We start from the raw sequence: 16973 nt of genomic DNA, 5'->3' as shown, positions 1-16973 counted from the left end.
AAATTATCTCTAGTCAACCCTTTTGAGCCTATAAACTTTTATTTGGCAACCACATTATAAGCCTATACTCCTTTGTTCTTAATTATTATTGTTTTGATCCTTTTACCTCTTAAAGAATTTTAATTGTAAAATGAGCAGTAAAAGAAATAAGGATGATCCTTTTATCTTGTCCTTGCTAGTGTGTATGAATTAATGTGATGCTTAAAGAAAGAGAAAATATTTTTGGGGGTGATAATATTTGTGAAATTGAAATGGATTGAAGAATTTGCGCTTAAAGTTAATTATGCGATGTGTTAAAGTGTTTAGGAGGATTAGTCACTATTCCTAAATTTATCCTACCCGTCCTTAAGCCAACATTGCAACCATAAAAGGTCCTAATTGATTTTAGATCGAGCAAGCCTACATTAGTAGATGTTTACATAATGGCCAAGCCTATGATACTTTGTGCATGCATGTGACTTCTTTGTGAGAGTGAGGAATTTCTTTGATATATGAAAATCCTTAAAATATATTTGAGCATTTGATTCGAATGTATGGATTCAACTTACTCTCTTGTTCTTGTTGTGAGGGAATATGATTTTTCAAGGGATATGTGACGTTATTAGATTTCTCTATGATGTTAAGTGTTCAAGCCATGAATACATTGTGATATTGAGTCAGTTTGTGAGGTTAGGATTATTAGAAACATGTTGTCCTTTTGTTGAATAAAGATTTGAAGTATGGCATAAAGTAAAAGGAAATGTGTGTCGAAGACATATGCTAAAGTTTAATTGTTGCTATCAACCATAGTCATAGTAGGTATGGCGTGCTTCAGATGTGCTAAAAGAAAATAAAAGTGCTCTAGAAATTGGTGGTTGACTCGAGAACGAGCAACGTTTAAGTGTGGGGTGGTGATGTGATGCCAAAATGCTTTACTTTTAGCACATTACTCGCCCTATATTTTGTTGGTCTAATGAGTTATTGTGTTATATTTGTGCTAAATTGTGTTGTTTTATGTGTAGGAATATCAGAAGGAATCATCAAATGAAAATTGCACAAAAAGAGGACAAAAATACAAGAAAAGAGCACAGAAGTATCAAGTATCCAAACCGTGCTACAGACCAGGCTTTGCAGGTCTATAGCCAGGTTGACCGTGCTATAGACCAGGCTTTGCGAGGTCTATAGCCAGGTCGACCGCTCTATATACCAGGCTTCACGGGGTCTATAGTTAGGTCGACCGCGCTATAGACCAGGCTTCGCGAGGTCTATAGCTAGGTCGACCGCGCTATAGACCAGGTTTCGCGAGGTCTATAGCACGGTAAATTAAAATCGCAGGTTAAAAGATCCAAACCCGAAATTGGACCGAGGGATTGATATAAATACTCCCCAAATGAGTTATTCTAGGGTTGGACATGATTTTGGAGAAGAAATAGGCTGCCAAGCACTGTGGAGCAAGAATCAAACGAGTTTTTCCTTCCTTTATCTCTTTACTTTGTAGTTTCATGTCTTTAAATATTATGTTGATTGTTATTGTATTTATGAGTAGCTAAACTCTTTAATCTAAGGTTTGGTGGAACCTATTGGAGGATGATTCTTTACTGCGTTTAATATTGATTTGTCTTTAATTTTTCTCTACTTGTTCAACTATATTTTCATTGTTGCTAATTGAAGAGCTCTCAATTAACTGTGCCTATTTAGTGTGTAAATTGCTCGAGAGAGAGAGAGTGCACATTTAGGTAGTTGTTGAACAACACCACTCCTAATGTAGTTGAGAGATCGATACGAAGGGTCTAAAGGCGGGATTAGAGATAACGAAGCCTTGGTGCGATCGTCGTGAGCGGTAAATTAGTGACAGGTAGCGTAATTCGAGAGAATACATCTAGTAAATTGTAGTAGTTACTCGAGAGAGAGAGAGAGAGAGAGAGAGAGAGAGAGAGAGAGAGAGAGAGAGAGAGCTACGACACTTAAAGTACTCACGATCGGTAGAAAATATTTAGGCGAATTTATAGGAAACGCAGCGAGGAAGATTCCGACAATAGGGAAAATCATAACCTTAGACTTTTTCAAATCTTGTCTACAATATTTGCCTTGTTAGTTATAAATTATTGCATTTTTAATTACTTTGATCTTAGTTAGTAAACACTCAAATTACTTGAATTCGTGCAAAACTATTAGTTGTAATTAACACGTTATTTCCCTGTGGGATTCGATTCCGAACTTGTAAATCGAATTATATTTGCAACGGCCGCTACACCTCTTAAGAGGCATAGTTGAGCGTGATCAACTAACATGGTGAAATCAACGACTACAGTTTAACGAAAGTTGAGACAAAATTGCTTAACCACTAGAACATCGTCGACAATGATATAGTAGTAGGTATAAGAATTTTGATTTTACCATGCTTATCATTCACAAAGATGGCCAGGAAAAGCTAAACAAGATGTACTCCCATTTTAATAGTAGCTATACACAAAATCTTTTGCATATTTCAGATATAGTAGCAGATCAAGATCCAGAAACAGGCAGGAGGATCATCTGACTATTTTCATCTTGATCGAAATCGATTTTATGATTGAGTAACATATGCTGGGGCATATACTATATTTATAGTTCAAACTATGTCAAGGACAGTCGCCTCAAACGGATAAAAATAAATAAGCACCCTGTGAAAAACTAATGCCGGAAAAAACCAAACTAATAAATACAAGACGTGTCATTCATATGCACATTTATCACTTATTTATGATTGAGTAACATGAATTTTCACTTTAATATGGAGCTACTATGGATAAATTGCTTTGTTTGGTAATGAACTATTGATTTTAAGCTATCTCTGACCATTAATCAACACATCGAAGTACTTACTAGTTACTGCACAGAATAAGAGAATTTTTTGGTGCTCCATATAAGGGGTATAATATAGCTCTAATTTCAAAACAAATAAACATTCTCCAACCAGCAGTCATTGACTATCCATCAAAAGGGAAAGCAAAGAAAAAAAGAAAGATAAAACACTCTGAAAAGAAAAGATAGAAAATTAAGGTATTTTTAATCGATATGGATGTTATATTCAACCAGTTAACTTCATTTTATGTAGGGATAGCAATGGGGCGAGGCTGGTGCTCTTATGTGGTGCGGGACGGGGCGGGTTGACTGCCTTTTTGTAAAAAATTTGGTGCGATTTGTTGGTTGAAACCATCAAAGCAATCTGCTCCCTTTTTTGCTCTTATTAATATTAAAATGCTTCACCCAATTTTGTTTTTCTATTTCTAATAAACTGTTTTCTTTGTTTCTATTTTTTGTGTTATTTGGTGGGATTATCAACTCATTTTTTGCAAGACCCAATTATACTAATTCAGTGTGTGATAATTTTTTTTCCAGATTGTAAAAATTGAATTGATAATTCTTGGCATAACAAAGTCGTTGATTTGTTTTTCTTTTATACTAGTATTACTCTATATTTTGCAACAACAGAATATTAGTAAGTGCAGAATAACGAATATGAGGCTCAGAATATGTTTTGCAACCACGCTTCAATTTTATTAGTATATTAGTAATGTAACTAATAACATCTCTGGTTTACAGAATAACCAATTGTTTAACTTATTTGTCTCAGTTAAATAAGAACATGAAAGAAAAAAGAAAAATAAAACTTATGCGGCACGGGGCGGGGCGGGGCGGGGCAGGTTTTGCGGGTGCTAGGCAGGGCGGGTTGAAAACAGAAAATTTGCTATGAAGGTAAAATTTTGCGGGTTTAGTCCACACCCGTCCCGCACCACTGTCATCCCTAATTTTATGGAACAACATATGGACTTGACAATGACAATATGCAAGCAAGAGTCATCACAAGTATATATACACATTTTAACTGAGGCAGATTTAAAATTTGAAGTTTATCGATTCCTTTATTAATCTCAAATTAATACTACATTAATAATTGGACCATAGTTAAATATTTAATAAATTCCTTATATATATATATATATATATATATATATATATATATATATATATATAAAGTGTTTGAGCAAAAGTTACTTGATTCACGTAACCTCGTAACTAAACCTCTAGATCCACCTCTGCATCTTAAAGTTAATATTAAAGCAGCTGGAAATACATCTAACGCAATTAAAATGCACTTATACAACATATAAGATCAATTCCACCGATCTATACAAAAATTAACAATGTTCCTGAATTTTTATCTATTAATTCTTCGGAGGTCTCTCGTATATATACGAAAAAGTCCCCTTTTTATTTGGAGGAAATAACGAGGGATAAGTACTTAAAAGTCCCATAAGCCCCACTAAAATGACAAAGCATTCCCTATCAAAATAAGTTTAGTTAATGAATTTTGAATACCGAAACGATTGAAAAAAATAAAAAGTACTTTAAAGGGTAGAATATATTTCAATCATAATTAGGAAGACATATAAAATCTTGCCAATATTCCCCTTACACATACAAATAACAATTTTACGACCCCTTATACACTAAAGCCATTGGATTTAATAACAATTCCCCTTCCATCTGGATTTAATAGCCATTGGCATGTTTCATTATCTGAACATCTCCCAGGGTCTTTTGAGGGATCAAATAGCACAAAATTTCCATGTAAATTTCCAGAACTCATTTTACATGAAGCATTAGGATTAGGAGCATTGGTGTCAATAGAAAAATCAAGAACAACGCCACGAGGCGTGTTGTATTTGCTAATATTGTGACCTTGAGTTGTGCATTGAATAGATACTGAATTGTCCAATCGGCTAGTAACCGATACATAGTAATTAAACCGTTGCTTTGGAAAAAGTTAGAATTTGTAGAAGGACTAAAGCTGAGAGATAGAATTTGAAGGAATTCCTGATTATTATCATGTCTTGAGAAAGGTGGTAAGTGTTATCTTGGTTTTATAGTTGTCGTGGTTTACTAGTTATGGATAAGAAAAGATAAAGGTAATTAGATTTAGGGGAAAACAAAAAATCCTAAAGAAATTTTGAATCCACGTGGCATTTGTGACAGTGATGGTAGTGGCTACGGCGGAGGATGCAGGAGAAGAAAAAAGAAAGAAAACGAAAACAAAAGATAAAAATAAAATAAATAGTGAACAACGAGAAAATAAAAATAGTATTAAGAAAAAAAAAATGTGGCAAAACGTAATTGGTGCGTATCATACATTGGTTTTCTATTTTATGTCTGTATTCGGACATAAAATCCTCAAAAAATTTTGAAATAAATTTTACAAATTTAAAAACTAATGTAAAAAGCACTATAAGTCACAATATTTAACAATTAAAAATATTTAAAAAATTATAATCAAAGAAAAGCTCTCCAAATAATAACTCAATCACGTAAAGTGGAACAAAGAAAGTTAAAGAGTAGTTCTTGGGATGTGATTTACTCTTTTGTGAGGATATTTGACATCTCAGACATTATATGGATGATGTAGCAGTAATTTTCAACTATACTATAGCGAAAATTAGGGTGCAGGTCGAGCATTAGGGTCGTAGGTTATGAGGGAGTCGAACGTTTTTCTACTTTGTATCGGGGGCGAAACTAGGCTGATAGTGTTTCGCCTAGGAATGTTAGTGGTTTATATAGTTTCCACACTATTTTCGTTTTTTCTCATAATTCTATGGCATTATTACTGGTTATTGTTGTTGCTTTTCCATCTATTTTCTGTCTTTGGCTTTTGTTGCTATCAATGATCTATTGTTTATTTTCGTCTTCTTGAGCGGTCTTTCGGAAACAACCTCACAATATTTAAAAGTTATTTAAAAAATTATAATCAAAGAAAAGCTCATTTACCTTTCCAAATAATAACTCAATCACTAAAGTGGAACTAAGAGTTAAAGAATAGTTCTTGGGATGTGATTACTCTTTTGTGAGGTTATTTGGCATCTCAGACATTACAAGGTAGCAGTAATTTTAAACTATACTATAGCGAAAATTGAACCATAATCTAATGACAAATTTTAACACAATTGTTTCAACCACTAAAACAGTAAATAATGACATTAAAGTATCATCAAAATTTTGCTTCTTGCATGTCGTTTTAGAGCTAATTATTTACAATAGATGGTCATATTAAGCTAAACAAGATGTTCTCCCCATTTAATAGCCAAACACCCTAAGGCAGCAATTCACCAGATGGAATTCACAAATTCTTTTGCATCTCTTAGATAGAGCAGTAGGATCAAAATCCGGGAGCAGGGGTGGCGGGATCATCAGACTTTTTTCACCTTGACTGGAATCGATTCTATGATTGAGTAGCATATGCTGGCGGCATGTACTATATTCAAAGTTCAAACTACGTCAAGGACGCCCTAATATGCTTGGTCGAACACACAATCGCCTCAAACGAACTGTTTCCTGAGCAAAAAATAGTAAAATCTGGTAAACATTTAGTCCATCTCCATAGTGTATGCTTATTAGTTATTACCAATACCTACCTCGGTGTCATCACGACCATATCGAATCACAAAGAGACATCTGCAGCCCCTTATGTCATGCAATCTCTTTTGAATCTCTACAACATGAGCTTCAAGATATTTTGATTGGTTCTTTCCCTCCTAGTTAAATGAAGATGAACAGAACACAAAATAAGATGTTATCTGCACTACCTTCAAAATGAAATAAGGATTTGGCCGAAAAAGAAGTAAAGCTATGGATACCCTGACTGATGACCATGGAGAAAGAAGAATCTTTCTAAATCATTTTTGTGTTAGTGGGGCATTTGGGCATTCGAAATACACTTTAAAATGACACAATGTTCCTAATTTGTGATGATTTTTCAATCTTTTCTATTGGCAGTTTAGCACACCACCCAAGCAACAAAAACAACTACTATGCCCCAATCCTAAACAAAGTTGGGTGGGAGATATGAATTCTCACTTCTTTCTTTAAGCTCAAGTCATATCATTATCATGCCACAATAAATAATTGTAGGGAAAATAAGTGTGCGTGTGTATATATATGTATGTATATATATATATATATATATGGTTCTCTAACAAATTTAAAACCTATTCCTAACTAATAAGTATCACTTATATGAATCTTTTTCTTCCATTGTGCACACCAGCCTAGCACTCTAAGAAAATCCTTTTTTCTTGGTAATCACGAATTGAAAATTCAAATATTTCTATGTTTTCCTTGCAGTAATATTGGGAAAAGAAATTCCAATGGAAAGGGTACCTGGAAGCACAAAACAAGATCTCCAACCTTCACTTTGTTACACTCTGAATGTTCAAGAGTAACAGAACGCTCGCGAACTGCCTTTCTTATGTTTACCCATTCATCCTCCTCCGATCCAAGGCTCACAAATCTCACAAGAACCTCCTGCAAAAACAGTGAATTGGTTATTGCAACCATAAATAACGGATTTGATTTCTGTCGTTATAGAAATATAAGTAGGAGCTACTTTAGAGTCTTGCTAAACATTCATTAAGATAGGTTTAGCATATTCCACAATGCCTGGATTCGGTTATATGGTGTTAGTTCTAGAAGAAATAGGAACTGCTTACAGGTTCTCCTGAGTTAAGAAATCGGTGAGAGATAAACGAATCAACATCATACCTGTAAAATCCAGAAGAAAACACTCTATTAATCATGTCATCAACAAGTACTGATGTTTTTTACTTCATCAACCCCACGAGGAATGTGTATTTAAGGTAAATGTTTTTGGCAAAACTGGAAAACAACTCCCCTTAAGAAACAAGCTTTGAAAGTTTTATGTAAACTAAAACTAAGATGATTTGAGAAGTAGACTTTCATTGCCTCTTATTTGAACACTTGAACTCACTGAGAGTTTTCTGGTTCCGTGTGTTTAAAATGGATGGGGACTAATATAGCACAAATTTCAAAAGAAATAAACATAAAGACATTCTCCAACCAGCAGCCATTGACCACCCATCAAAAGGGAAAGCAACAAAAGAGAAAAACAGATAAAACTCTCTGAAAAGAAAATATAGAGAAATAAGACATTTCTTAGTCGACACGGATGTCATATTCAATCAGTTAACTTCATTTTATGGAACCTTTTGAGATATGGACGTCACAAACAAAGACAATATGCAAACAAGAGTCATCACAAGTATATGCATCTCAAATGTTAAAGGAGCTGAAAATGTACTAACACAGTGCTGATAAAACTCAATTACGTATCCAAAATGATATACTGAAACCGATGTGTACCCAGTAAGTATTTCTGACTGTAAAAGACCAAAACCTTCCTGCCTGCTAATTGTACTCTTACCATGCCCCATCTCTTGAAGACCTCGCCTCAAATTCTAATTCTGATTGCGTTAGAACTTTTTGGCCTGCAAAATGTTCGTCATGAATATATAAAGTACATTTCTGATGCCAGAGGAAATGCAACTCTAATGTTAAAAGAGAAAGGAGGACCAACTATTCAGAACAAAAGAATTTCAACTATCAATATTAGAAGAAAAAAAAAGGAAAAAGAAAAGGCCTATGCAATTTCGGTATCTCAACAATTACTTACTTTCCACCAACTGAAGTACCAGATACTCAACATGGTTTGTCGATCTTATTCTATGTCAGTTGAATGTAGCTTTAACTGGATGTTAAGGTTTCAGTTGAAGTTGATAAAGGAAACTAGACAACGGTAAGAAAATAATAGAAGATAAACACTGGAAAACAATACAGAAGAAAGGGGAGGACTTGTGAAAGATAATTTCAAATTACTAATATTACTAATTACTCAGCTGGAGCTGAGAAAACATAAACAAGCCAAAACTTGTTGGGAATATTAAGAGTATCTTATCTCCATAACAAATTTACAGACAAAAATGTGAAATTTCGACATAGTGAATATTCAATGAAGGAATCAAGAGGCACTAATGTGCACTTAATTTCTCCAGAGAAAATAGTGCTTGTAGATAACATTGTACTTAGCCACATAAGGCTCATATAACCACCATGTCAAATTTCTGGCGACATAGATAACATATGTTGAAAAGACCTGCCGTGCTTGGCCACATAAGTCTCATATAACCATCATGTCAAATTTCTGGCAACATAGAAAACATATGTTGAAACAGACCTTCTGCCGTATGAGAGCTTTCATTTGCTTTATCTAAAGCACATCTTTCTGTGACGTCAGGCAGTTTTTTGTCGGCCTCAGCTGAATTATTCTTCAAAGGACAGCATTGCAACTTGTTCTGAAACCAAGTTTGGACCTAAAATCAAGTGAAATAATTAGTGCCATACGAACCTTCAAGCCACAAGAACAGATCCTAGAGAAAGGCTATTGAAGTATGAACCTCAGTCCATTTAACAATCGGTTTTCCTGCACGACCTTGAGAGCGCCTAAAAACATGCCGAGAAGTATGTATTAAAGAATATACATGTACGGATTGTGAGTATGCAAAAAGAAATATTACTTGGTTCAAAGTGAAAACTCACATGAACGTCTTTGCCACTTTCTTGCAGAATTCTGGGTCACAAACTTGTTCACTTGATTCGTTAATTAAGTTCTCCATTTTCTCAATCTGCTCGAATGAAGGATTTGGGAAGACGATGAAAAGATTTTCAGTCAGAAGAAAATAACTGAACTAGAAATGCATCCAATGGTATTAGGTTCCTGTCGCTCAAAAGCAGCAAAATGTAATACGTACAAAAACTGCAAGGCAAAACTGAAGTGCTTGCAGTATGCAGCCTCAGTTTGCAATCTCAGTGAAACACGACAAACGACTTTTGATATAAATATTCAAGACTAACATTTCTACAAAATTATACAGAAAGGACATAACTTTAATAGACCATAGCTTCTACATTCTATTAGCAACCAATATTTCTAGCTCATTTAAATACTCCACTATTTTCTTTTATCTTTTGTGATATTAAATGGAAGAAGAGGGACTGCAACCTATTAACAAATTGAACTAACTTTGATATGTAGAACGTAAACTAAATCAAACCCATTGGTTTGCTCAATTCCAACAGCTGAGACTTGCTACCCTTTTGCAAGAGACTACCGTCTAATTGGTTTCATCCTTCATAACATTGTCGCCGACCTTCCTTAACTATTTAAACTTTTAAATTAAGTCATTCATATAATTCAATATGGAGTCAAAACAGACAAAGTTCTTGCGTTAAAGTTTCACGGCCACATATTAACAAACTATATCCCCATGTTTGGCTCAAAGGAAAAGGGGAAATAAAGATTCATCCCTCATGTAAGAGATGTGTCACAAACTTAAATAAATAAAAATATCTCCTCTTTAACAGCTAAAATCTTAATACAATGCCGTTCACACGATTCAACATGATTTAATCCAATGAGTGTCAAGTGCAGAAAATTCCTCTATATCTATCAATCAACTACACCTCAATTCCAAATAAGTTGGGGTCACCTATATAAATCCTCTGTATCTATTCACTAGTCATTTATTATAGTATGACTACTTTTACTCTAAATCTCAACCTACCGCAACCTCGGCTATTTTTTGCACATAGGTAGAGTGATAATGCATATTTCATACTACAAATATATACTTCATTTGTCTCAAATTATATGACACTCTTTCCTTTTTAGCTTGTACTATAAAGAATGACACCTTTCTATATTTAGAAACTATTTAATATTAAACTTCACATTTTACCTTTAGTTAGCTGATTTATAGCCCCAAAAACATACTACATCCGTTCCGGTTTATGTGAACCTTTTTCGAAAGAGTGACCGGAACGTGTACCTGACAAGCTTGTAGGTACCTGCTGGTCGGCATACTTTTTGTATAATTTTTTAATATCTAGATTTTAACTTTAAAATATTGAGTTAATTTAATCCAATTTAGCTTAAAAAATTAGTCAAATTGACACTCGAAAAGTGAAAAGATTCACATGAACTGGAACAGAGGTAGTATCATTCTTTTTGGAACTTATTAATAAGTAAAGCGTGTTATATAAATTAAAAGAGAGGGAGTACAATTTTTCAACGACCCTAAAAGACAAAACATGAAAAAGATAAACAAATTTCTAAATAGAGATCAAACAAGAAAAATATCAACTTAATGCATATATCATCTTAATACAATTCTTCAACTACCCGTCAAGAACAAATTTGGAAAAGATAATCCTTTAAAAAAAATGGAACCCAGAAAAGAAATGGAAAGTACCTCAGCTTCTGAGAAGCCAGAGAAAGATCCAATTTGTCTCTTTCTGGGTCGAAGTTCCAATTCCATCTAACAGTAGATTTGAACGAAACCCACAATTTTTTTCTGAGGAAATTATAGTAAAAGAGAGAAATATGGCCGAAGGTCCAGCTCCATTTAACAGTAGATTTGAACGAAACCCACAATTTGGAACGCAACCCAATTTGTCTCTTCTCATGGTTTTATTGGGCGCCTATTTCAAAATTAATATTAATTCCGTTTAGCTTTGAAACTATTTTCTTTTTGGTCCGTTCTAAAAATAATAATCCTTTTTAAATTTGGAAATAATTTTACTTAAACTTATAATTCTACCCTTAATGAGGAGCTTTTATAACCACACAAATACGTTGGGCCCCTTTTTGAATTGTTTAGGACCGCAAATTCTAGAAGTCTTTATTTTTTCTTAAACTCTGTGCTCACTCAAACAAGTTTACATAAATTGGAACGGAAGGAGTAGTAGTCTATTTAGTGTAATTCTAAAATTCATTTATTTTTTAAAAGTGTTTTTTAAGAAATTATTTTTAGTAAGAATGTGGCCCAAAAAGCCAAAAAACGAAGAACGGTCATGGAAAAACGATAACTATTGTTCCATAGGTTATTTTTGAGTGGGGGAAATTTTTTAGGCGATTCGGGTCCAATCGCCCGGATGCATGCACGTAACATGGGCTATAGCACACGGAATTTGAAAATCAGGCGGAATTTTAATTTTTTGGCCCTAAAATACCAAAAAGCGAGAAACGGTTATGGAGAAGTGATGACTATTGTTCCTTAGGTTGTTTTTGATGGGCCAACAAAATTTTAGGTAATTCGGGTCTGGTCGCCCGAATACATGCACGAAAATCTTGAAATCGAGCAAAATTCAAGTTTTGACCCTAAAACACAAAAAACGAGGAACAGTCTTGGCAAAGCGATGACTACTGTTCCTTAGATCGTTTTGATGGGATGATAATATTTTAGGTGATTCGGTCCCGGTTGCCTCGATGCATGCACGTAGTGTGGGCAATATCATACGAAAATATGAGAATTAGGTGAAATTCAAGTTTTTTGGCCCTAAAATGCTAAAAAACGAGGAACAGTCGTGGCGAAGCGATGACTATTGTTCCTTAGATCTTTTTTGATGGGTCGACAATTCTTTTTAGGCGATACAGGTCCGGTCGCCCGGATGCATGCAAGTGACATGGGCTATAGCACACAAAAATATAGAAATGGGGCAGAATTCAAGTTTTTTGGCCCCAAAACGCTTAAAGACGAGGAACAGTCATGGTGAAGTGATGACTATTGTTCCTTAAGTCGTTTTTGATGGGCTAGCAGAATTTTAGGCGATTCGGGTCCGATCGCCCGGACGCATGGAGGTGGTGTAGGCTATAGCACAAGAAAAATTAGAAATCACGCGGAATTCTAGTTTTTTTGTCCTAAAACGCCAAAAATTAGGAACGGTCATAGCGAAGCAATGATTATTGTTGCTTAGGTCATTTTTGATGGACCGACAAATTTAGGTGATGCGGTCCGGTCGCTCGGATACATGCAGGTAAAGTGGGTTATAGCACACGAAAATTTGGAAATCGGGCGAAATTTTAATTTTTGGACCCTAAAACGCTAAACGACTAGGAACGGTCATGACAAAGCGATGATTATTGTTCCTTATGTCATTTTTATGGGCCGACAAAATATTTTAGGTGATTCAGGTCCGGTCGCCCAGATGCATGCAGGTGGCGTGGGCTATAGCACACGATAATGTGGGAATCGAGCGGAATTCTAGTTTTTGGCCCTAAAATGCCAAAAAATGATGAATGAACATGGCGAAGCGATAAATAATGTTCCTTAGGTCATATTTTATGAGATGACAAAATTTTAGGCGATTCGAGTCCGGTCGCCCGGATGCATGCATATGGCGTGTACAATTCCGGTTTTTGGTTCTAAAAGGACAAAAAATCAGGAACAGTCATGGCGAAGCGATGAAAATTATTCCTTAGATCATTTTTTACGTGCTGGTAAAATTTCAGTCGCTTCGGGTCCTCGCTTGGATGCATGCAGGTGGCATAGTCTATAGAACACGAAAATCTAGAATTCAGGCGGAATTCCAATTCTTTGACCCTAAAATACCAAAACATGAGAAACGATCATGGCAAAGCGATGATTAATGTTCCTTAGGTCATTTTTTTATAGGTCGTTAAAATTTTAGGCGATTCGGGTATGGTCGTCTGGATGTATGCAGGTGGCATGGGCTATATCACATAAATATTTGGGAATGAGGCGCAATTCGAGTTTTTTGGCCCTAAAATGCCAAAAAATGAGGAATGATCTTGGCGAAGCGATGACTATTATTACATATGTCGCTTTGATGGTCGGTAAAAAATTTTTCGATTCGGGTCCGGTCGCCCGAAGCATGTAGGTGGCGTTGGCAATAGCACACCAAAATCTGAAAATCAGGCGCAATTCTAGTATTTGGTTATAAAACACCAAAAACCGAGGAATGTTCATGGAGAAGAGATGACAATTGTTCCATAGATTGATCGGCTAACAAAATTTTAAGCGATTCTGGTCGCCGGATGCATGCACGTGGTGTGGGTTATACCATACGAAAATTTAGGAATCGGGAGGAATTCCAGTTTTTTGGCTGAAAAATACCAAAAAAGAGGAATGGTCATGGCGAAGCGATGACTATAGTTTCGTAGTTCGTTTTATGGGCCGATAAATTTTTAGGTGATTTGGGTCCGGTCGCCTGGATGCATGCAAGTGGCATGAGCTATATTATACAAAAATCAAGGTATGAAACATAATTTTAGTTTTTTGACCCTAAAACACTAAAAGATGAGGAACGGTCATGGCGAAACGATGATTATAGCTCCTTAGGTTGTTTTTGAAGAGTCGACAAAATTTTAGGTGATTTGAGTCTGGTCGCCCGGAAGCATGCATGTGGCTTGGGATAGCACATGAAAATCTAGAAATCGGACGGAATTCCAATGTTATAGCCCTAAAATCCAAAAAATGAGGAACGGTCATGACGAAGCGATGACTATTATTCCGTAGGTCATTTTTGATAGGCCAACAAAATTTAAGGCGATTCGAGTTTGGTGGCCCGATACATGCAGATGACGTGGGTTATAGAATATGAAAACTTGGGAACTAGGTAAAATTCTAGTTTTTTGCCGAAAAATGCCAAAAAAAAAAAACAAGGAACGGAGATGGCGAAGTGATGACTAATGTTACTTAGGTTGTTTTTGATAGACCGACAAAATTTAAGGTGATTCACGTCCGGTCTCCGGATGAATGCAGGTGGCGCGGACTATAGCACACAAAAATTTGGGAATCAGGTGCAATTCCAGTTTTTTGGCCCTAAATCACCAAAAAAATGAGGAACGATCATGACAAAGAGATGATTGTTTTTCCTTAGGTCGTTTTTGATGGGGAGGCAAAATTTTAGGTGATTCGGGTCCAGTCGCACAAATGTTTTTAGAAATGTGACGGAATTCCAGTGTTTGGCCCTAAAACACCAAAAAACGAGGAACGTTCATGGAGAAGCGATGAATATTGTTCTATAGGTCATTTTTGAAAATATTTAGGCAATTCGAGTCAGGTCGCCTCGAAATTCTGACAAACAGGGGGAATTCTAGTTTTTTGTCCCTAAAATTCCAAAAAATGAGGAACGGGTATGGCGAAGCGATGACTATTGTTCCTTTGGTCATTTTTGATGGGCTGACAAACTTTTAGGCGATTCGGATCCGGTCGCCCGAATGCATGCAGGTGGCGTGGGCTATATACGACACGAAAATCTTGGAATCGGGCAAAATTCCAGTTTTTGGCCCTAAAATACCAAAAAATAGGAACAGTCATTACAAAATCATGATTATTATTTCATACGTCATTTTTTATTAGCCGGAATATTTTTAGGCAATTCTGGTCCCATTGCCCAGATGCATGCAGGTGGCGTGGGCTATAGCACACAAAAATCTTTTGAATGAGGCGGTATTATTATTTTTTGGCCCTAAATTGCCAAAAATTAAGGAACGGTCATGGCGAAGCGATGAATATTATTTCTTAGGCAGTTTCTTATGGGCAGGCAAAAATTAAGACGATTCGGGTGCGATTACCTCGGATGCAGGCAGGTAGCGTGAGCAATAGCATACGAAAATTTGAAAATCAGGCGAAATTGCAGTTTGTTTGCTCTAAAACGCCAAAAAAGAGGAACGGTCATGGAAAAGTTATGACTATTGTCCCATAGGTTATTTTTGAGTAGGGACAAAATTTTAGGCAATTCAGGTCCGATCACCCGGATGCATGCAGGTAACATGGGCTATAGCACACAGAATTTGAAAATCAGGCGGAATTCCAGTTGTTTTGCTGTAAAACACAAAAAAGTGAGAAACAGTTATGGCAAAGTGATGACTATTGTTCCTTAGGTCGTTTTTGGCGGGCCAGCAAAATTTTAGGCAATTTCGGTCTGATCGCCTGGATGCATGCACGAAAATCTCAGAATCGGGCAGAATTCAAGTTTTTGACCCCAAAATGCAAAACAATGAGGAATGGTCTTGGTGAAGCGATGACCACTGTTCCTTAGATCGTTTTGATGGGTTGATAATATTTTAGGTGATTCGGGTCCGGTTGCCTAGATGCATGCATGTGGCGTGGGCAATATCACACAAAAATGTGGGAATTAGGTGAAATTCAAGTTTTTGGCCCTAAAATGCTAAAAACGAGGAACAGTCATGACGAAGCGATGACTATTGGTCCCTAGGTCATTTTTGATGGGCCGGCAATTTTTTTTAGGTGATTCAGGTCCGGTCACTCGAATGCATGCTAGTGGCATGAGCTATAGCACACGAAAATCTAAAAATTGAGCAAAATTCAAGTTTTTTGGCCCTAAAATGCCTAAAGACGAGGAACGGTCATGGTGAAACGATGACTATTGTTCCTTCGGTCATTTTCGATGGACTAACAAATGTTTAGGTGAATTGGGTTCGGTCTCCCACATGCATGCACGTGGCGTGGGGCGTAGCACAAGAAAATCAAGGAATCGAGCAGAATTTTAATTTTTTGGCCCTAAACATCAAAAAACAAGGAACGGTCATGGCGAAGCGCTCACTATTGTTCCTTATGTTATTTTTTACAAGTTGGAAAAAATTTAGGCGATTCAGGTCCGTTCGCCCAGATGCATGCAGGTTGTGTGGGCTATAACACTCAAAAATATAAAAATCGAGCAAAATCCAGTTTTTGATCCTAAAACGCCAAAAAATGAAGAATGACCATGGCAAGGCGATGACTATTATTTCTTAGTTCATTTTTATGTGCCGGTAAAATTTTAGTCGATTCGGGTCCAATCGTCCGGATGTATGCAAGTGGCGCGAGTTATAGCACATGAAAAATTTAGGAATCGGGCGGAATTCCAGTTTTTGGCCGAAAATACCAAAAAATGAGGAACGGTCATGGAGAAGCGATGACTATTGTTCCTTAGGTTTATTTTGATAGGCCGGCAAAATTTTAGGCGATTCGGGTCCGGTTGCCCGGATGCATGTAGGTGGTGTGGGCACACGAAAATTTGCGAATCAGGCAGATTTTTAGGGTTTTGGCTGAAAAATGCCAAAAAATAGGAACATACACAGTGAAGTAATGACTATTGTTCCTTAGGTCATTTTTGATGGGCTACCAGATTTTTAGGCGATTCGGATCCGATCGCCCGGATGGATGCAGGTATTGTAGGCTATAGCACAAGAAAATTTGGAAATCACGCGGAATTCTAGTTTTTTGGCCCTAAAATGCCAAAAAGTAGGAACGGTCACGGTGAAGTGATGATTATTGTTGCTTAGGTAGTTTTTTATGGAC

General features: G+C 36.2%; 1 protein-coding gene across 2 annotated transcripts; it reads right to left on the bottom strand.

The window, feature by feature from the left end:
* Nucleotides 1-5939: 5939 nt before the first annotated feature.
* LOC104092198 (protein SAWADEE HOMEODOMAIN HOMOLOG 1-like) lies at nucleotides 5940-11351 on the bottom strand. 2 transcript variants are annotated; one of them, XM_018769478.2, is made up of 9 exons: nucleotides 11118-11351; nucleotides 9406-9491; nucleotides 9264-9309; nucleotides 9051-9179; nucleotides 8234-8301; nucleotides 7503-7554; nucleotides 7174-7317; nucleotides 6429-6548; nucleotides 5940-6348 (listed from the first exon to the last, which is right to left on the bottom strand). In XM_018769478.2, exons 1-9 carry the CDS (start codon nucleotides 11181-11183, stop codon nucleotides 6292-6294), a joined length of 768 nt encoding a protein of 255 aa, XP_018624994.1. In that variant the 5' UTR covers nucleotides 11184-11351; the 3' UTR covers nucleotides 5940-6291. The 2 variants fall into 2 exon arrangements, with proteins under 2 accessions (XP_018624994.1, XP_009596025.1); XM_009597730.4 differs by having other exon boundaries at nucleotides 8234-8297; nucleotides 9044-9179; nucleotides 11118-11350.
* Between the last annotated feature and the right edge of the window lie 5622 nt (nucleotides 11352-16973).

Source organism: Nicotiana tomentosiformis, chromosome 1 (genome assembly GCF_000390325.3).
Source record: "Nicotiana tomentosiformis chromosome 1, ASM39032v3, whole genome shotgun sequence".
Lineage (NCBI taxonomy): Eukaryota > Viridiplantae > Streptophyta > Magnoliopsida > Solanales > Solanaceae > Nicotiana > Nicotiana tomentosiformis.
Note: the sequence above shows the minus strand (reverse complement) of the source record. Positions and strands in the feature narration are given on the sequence as shown.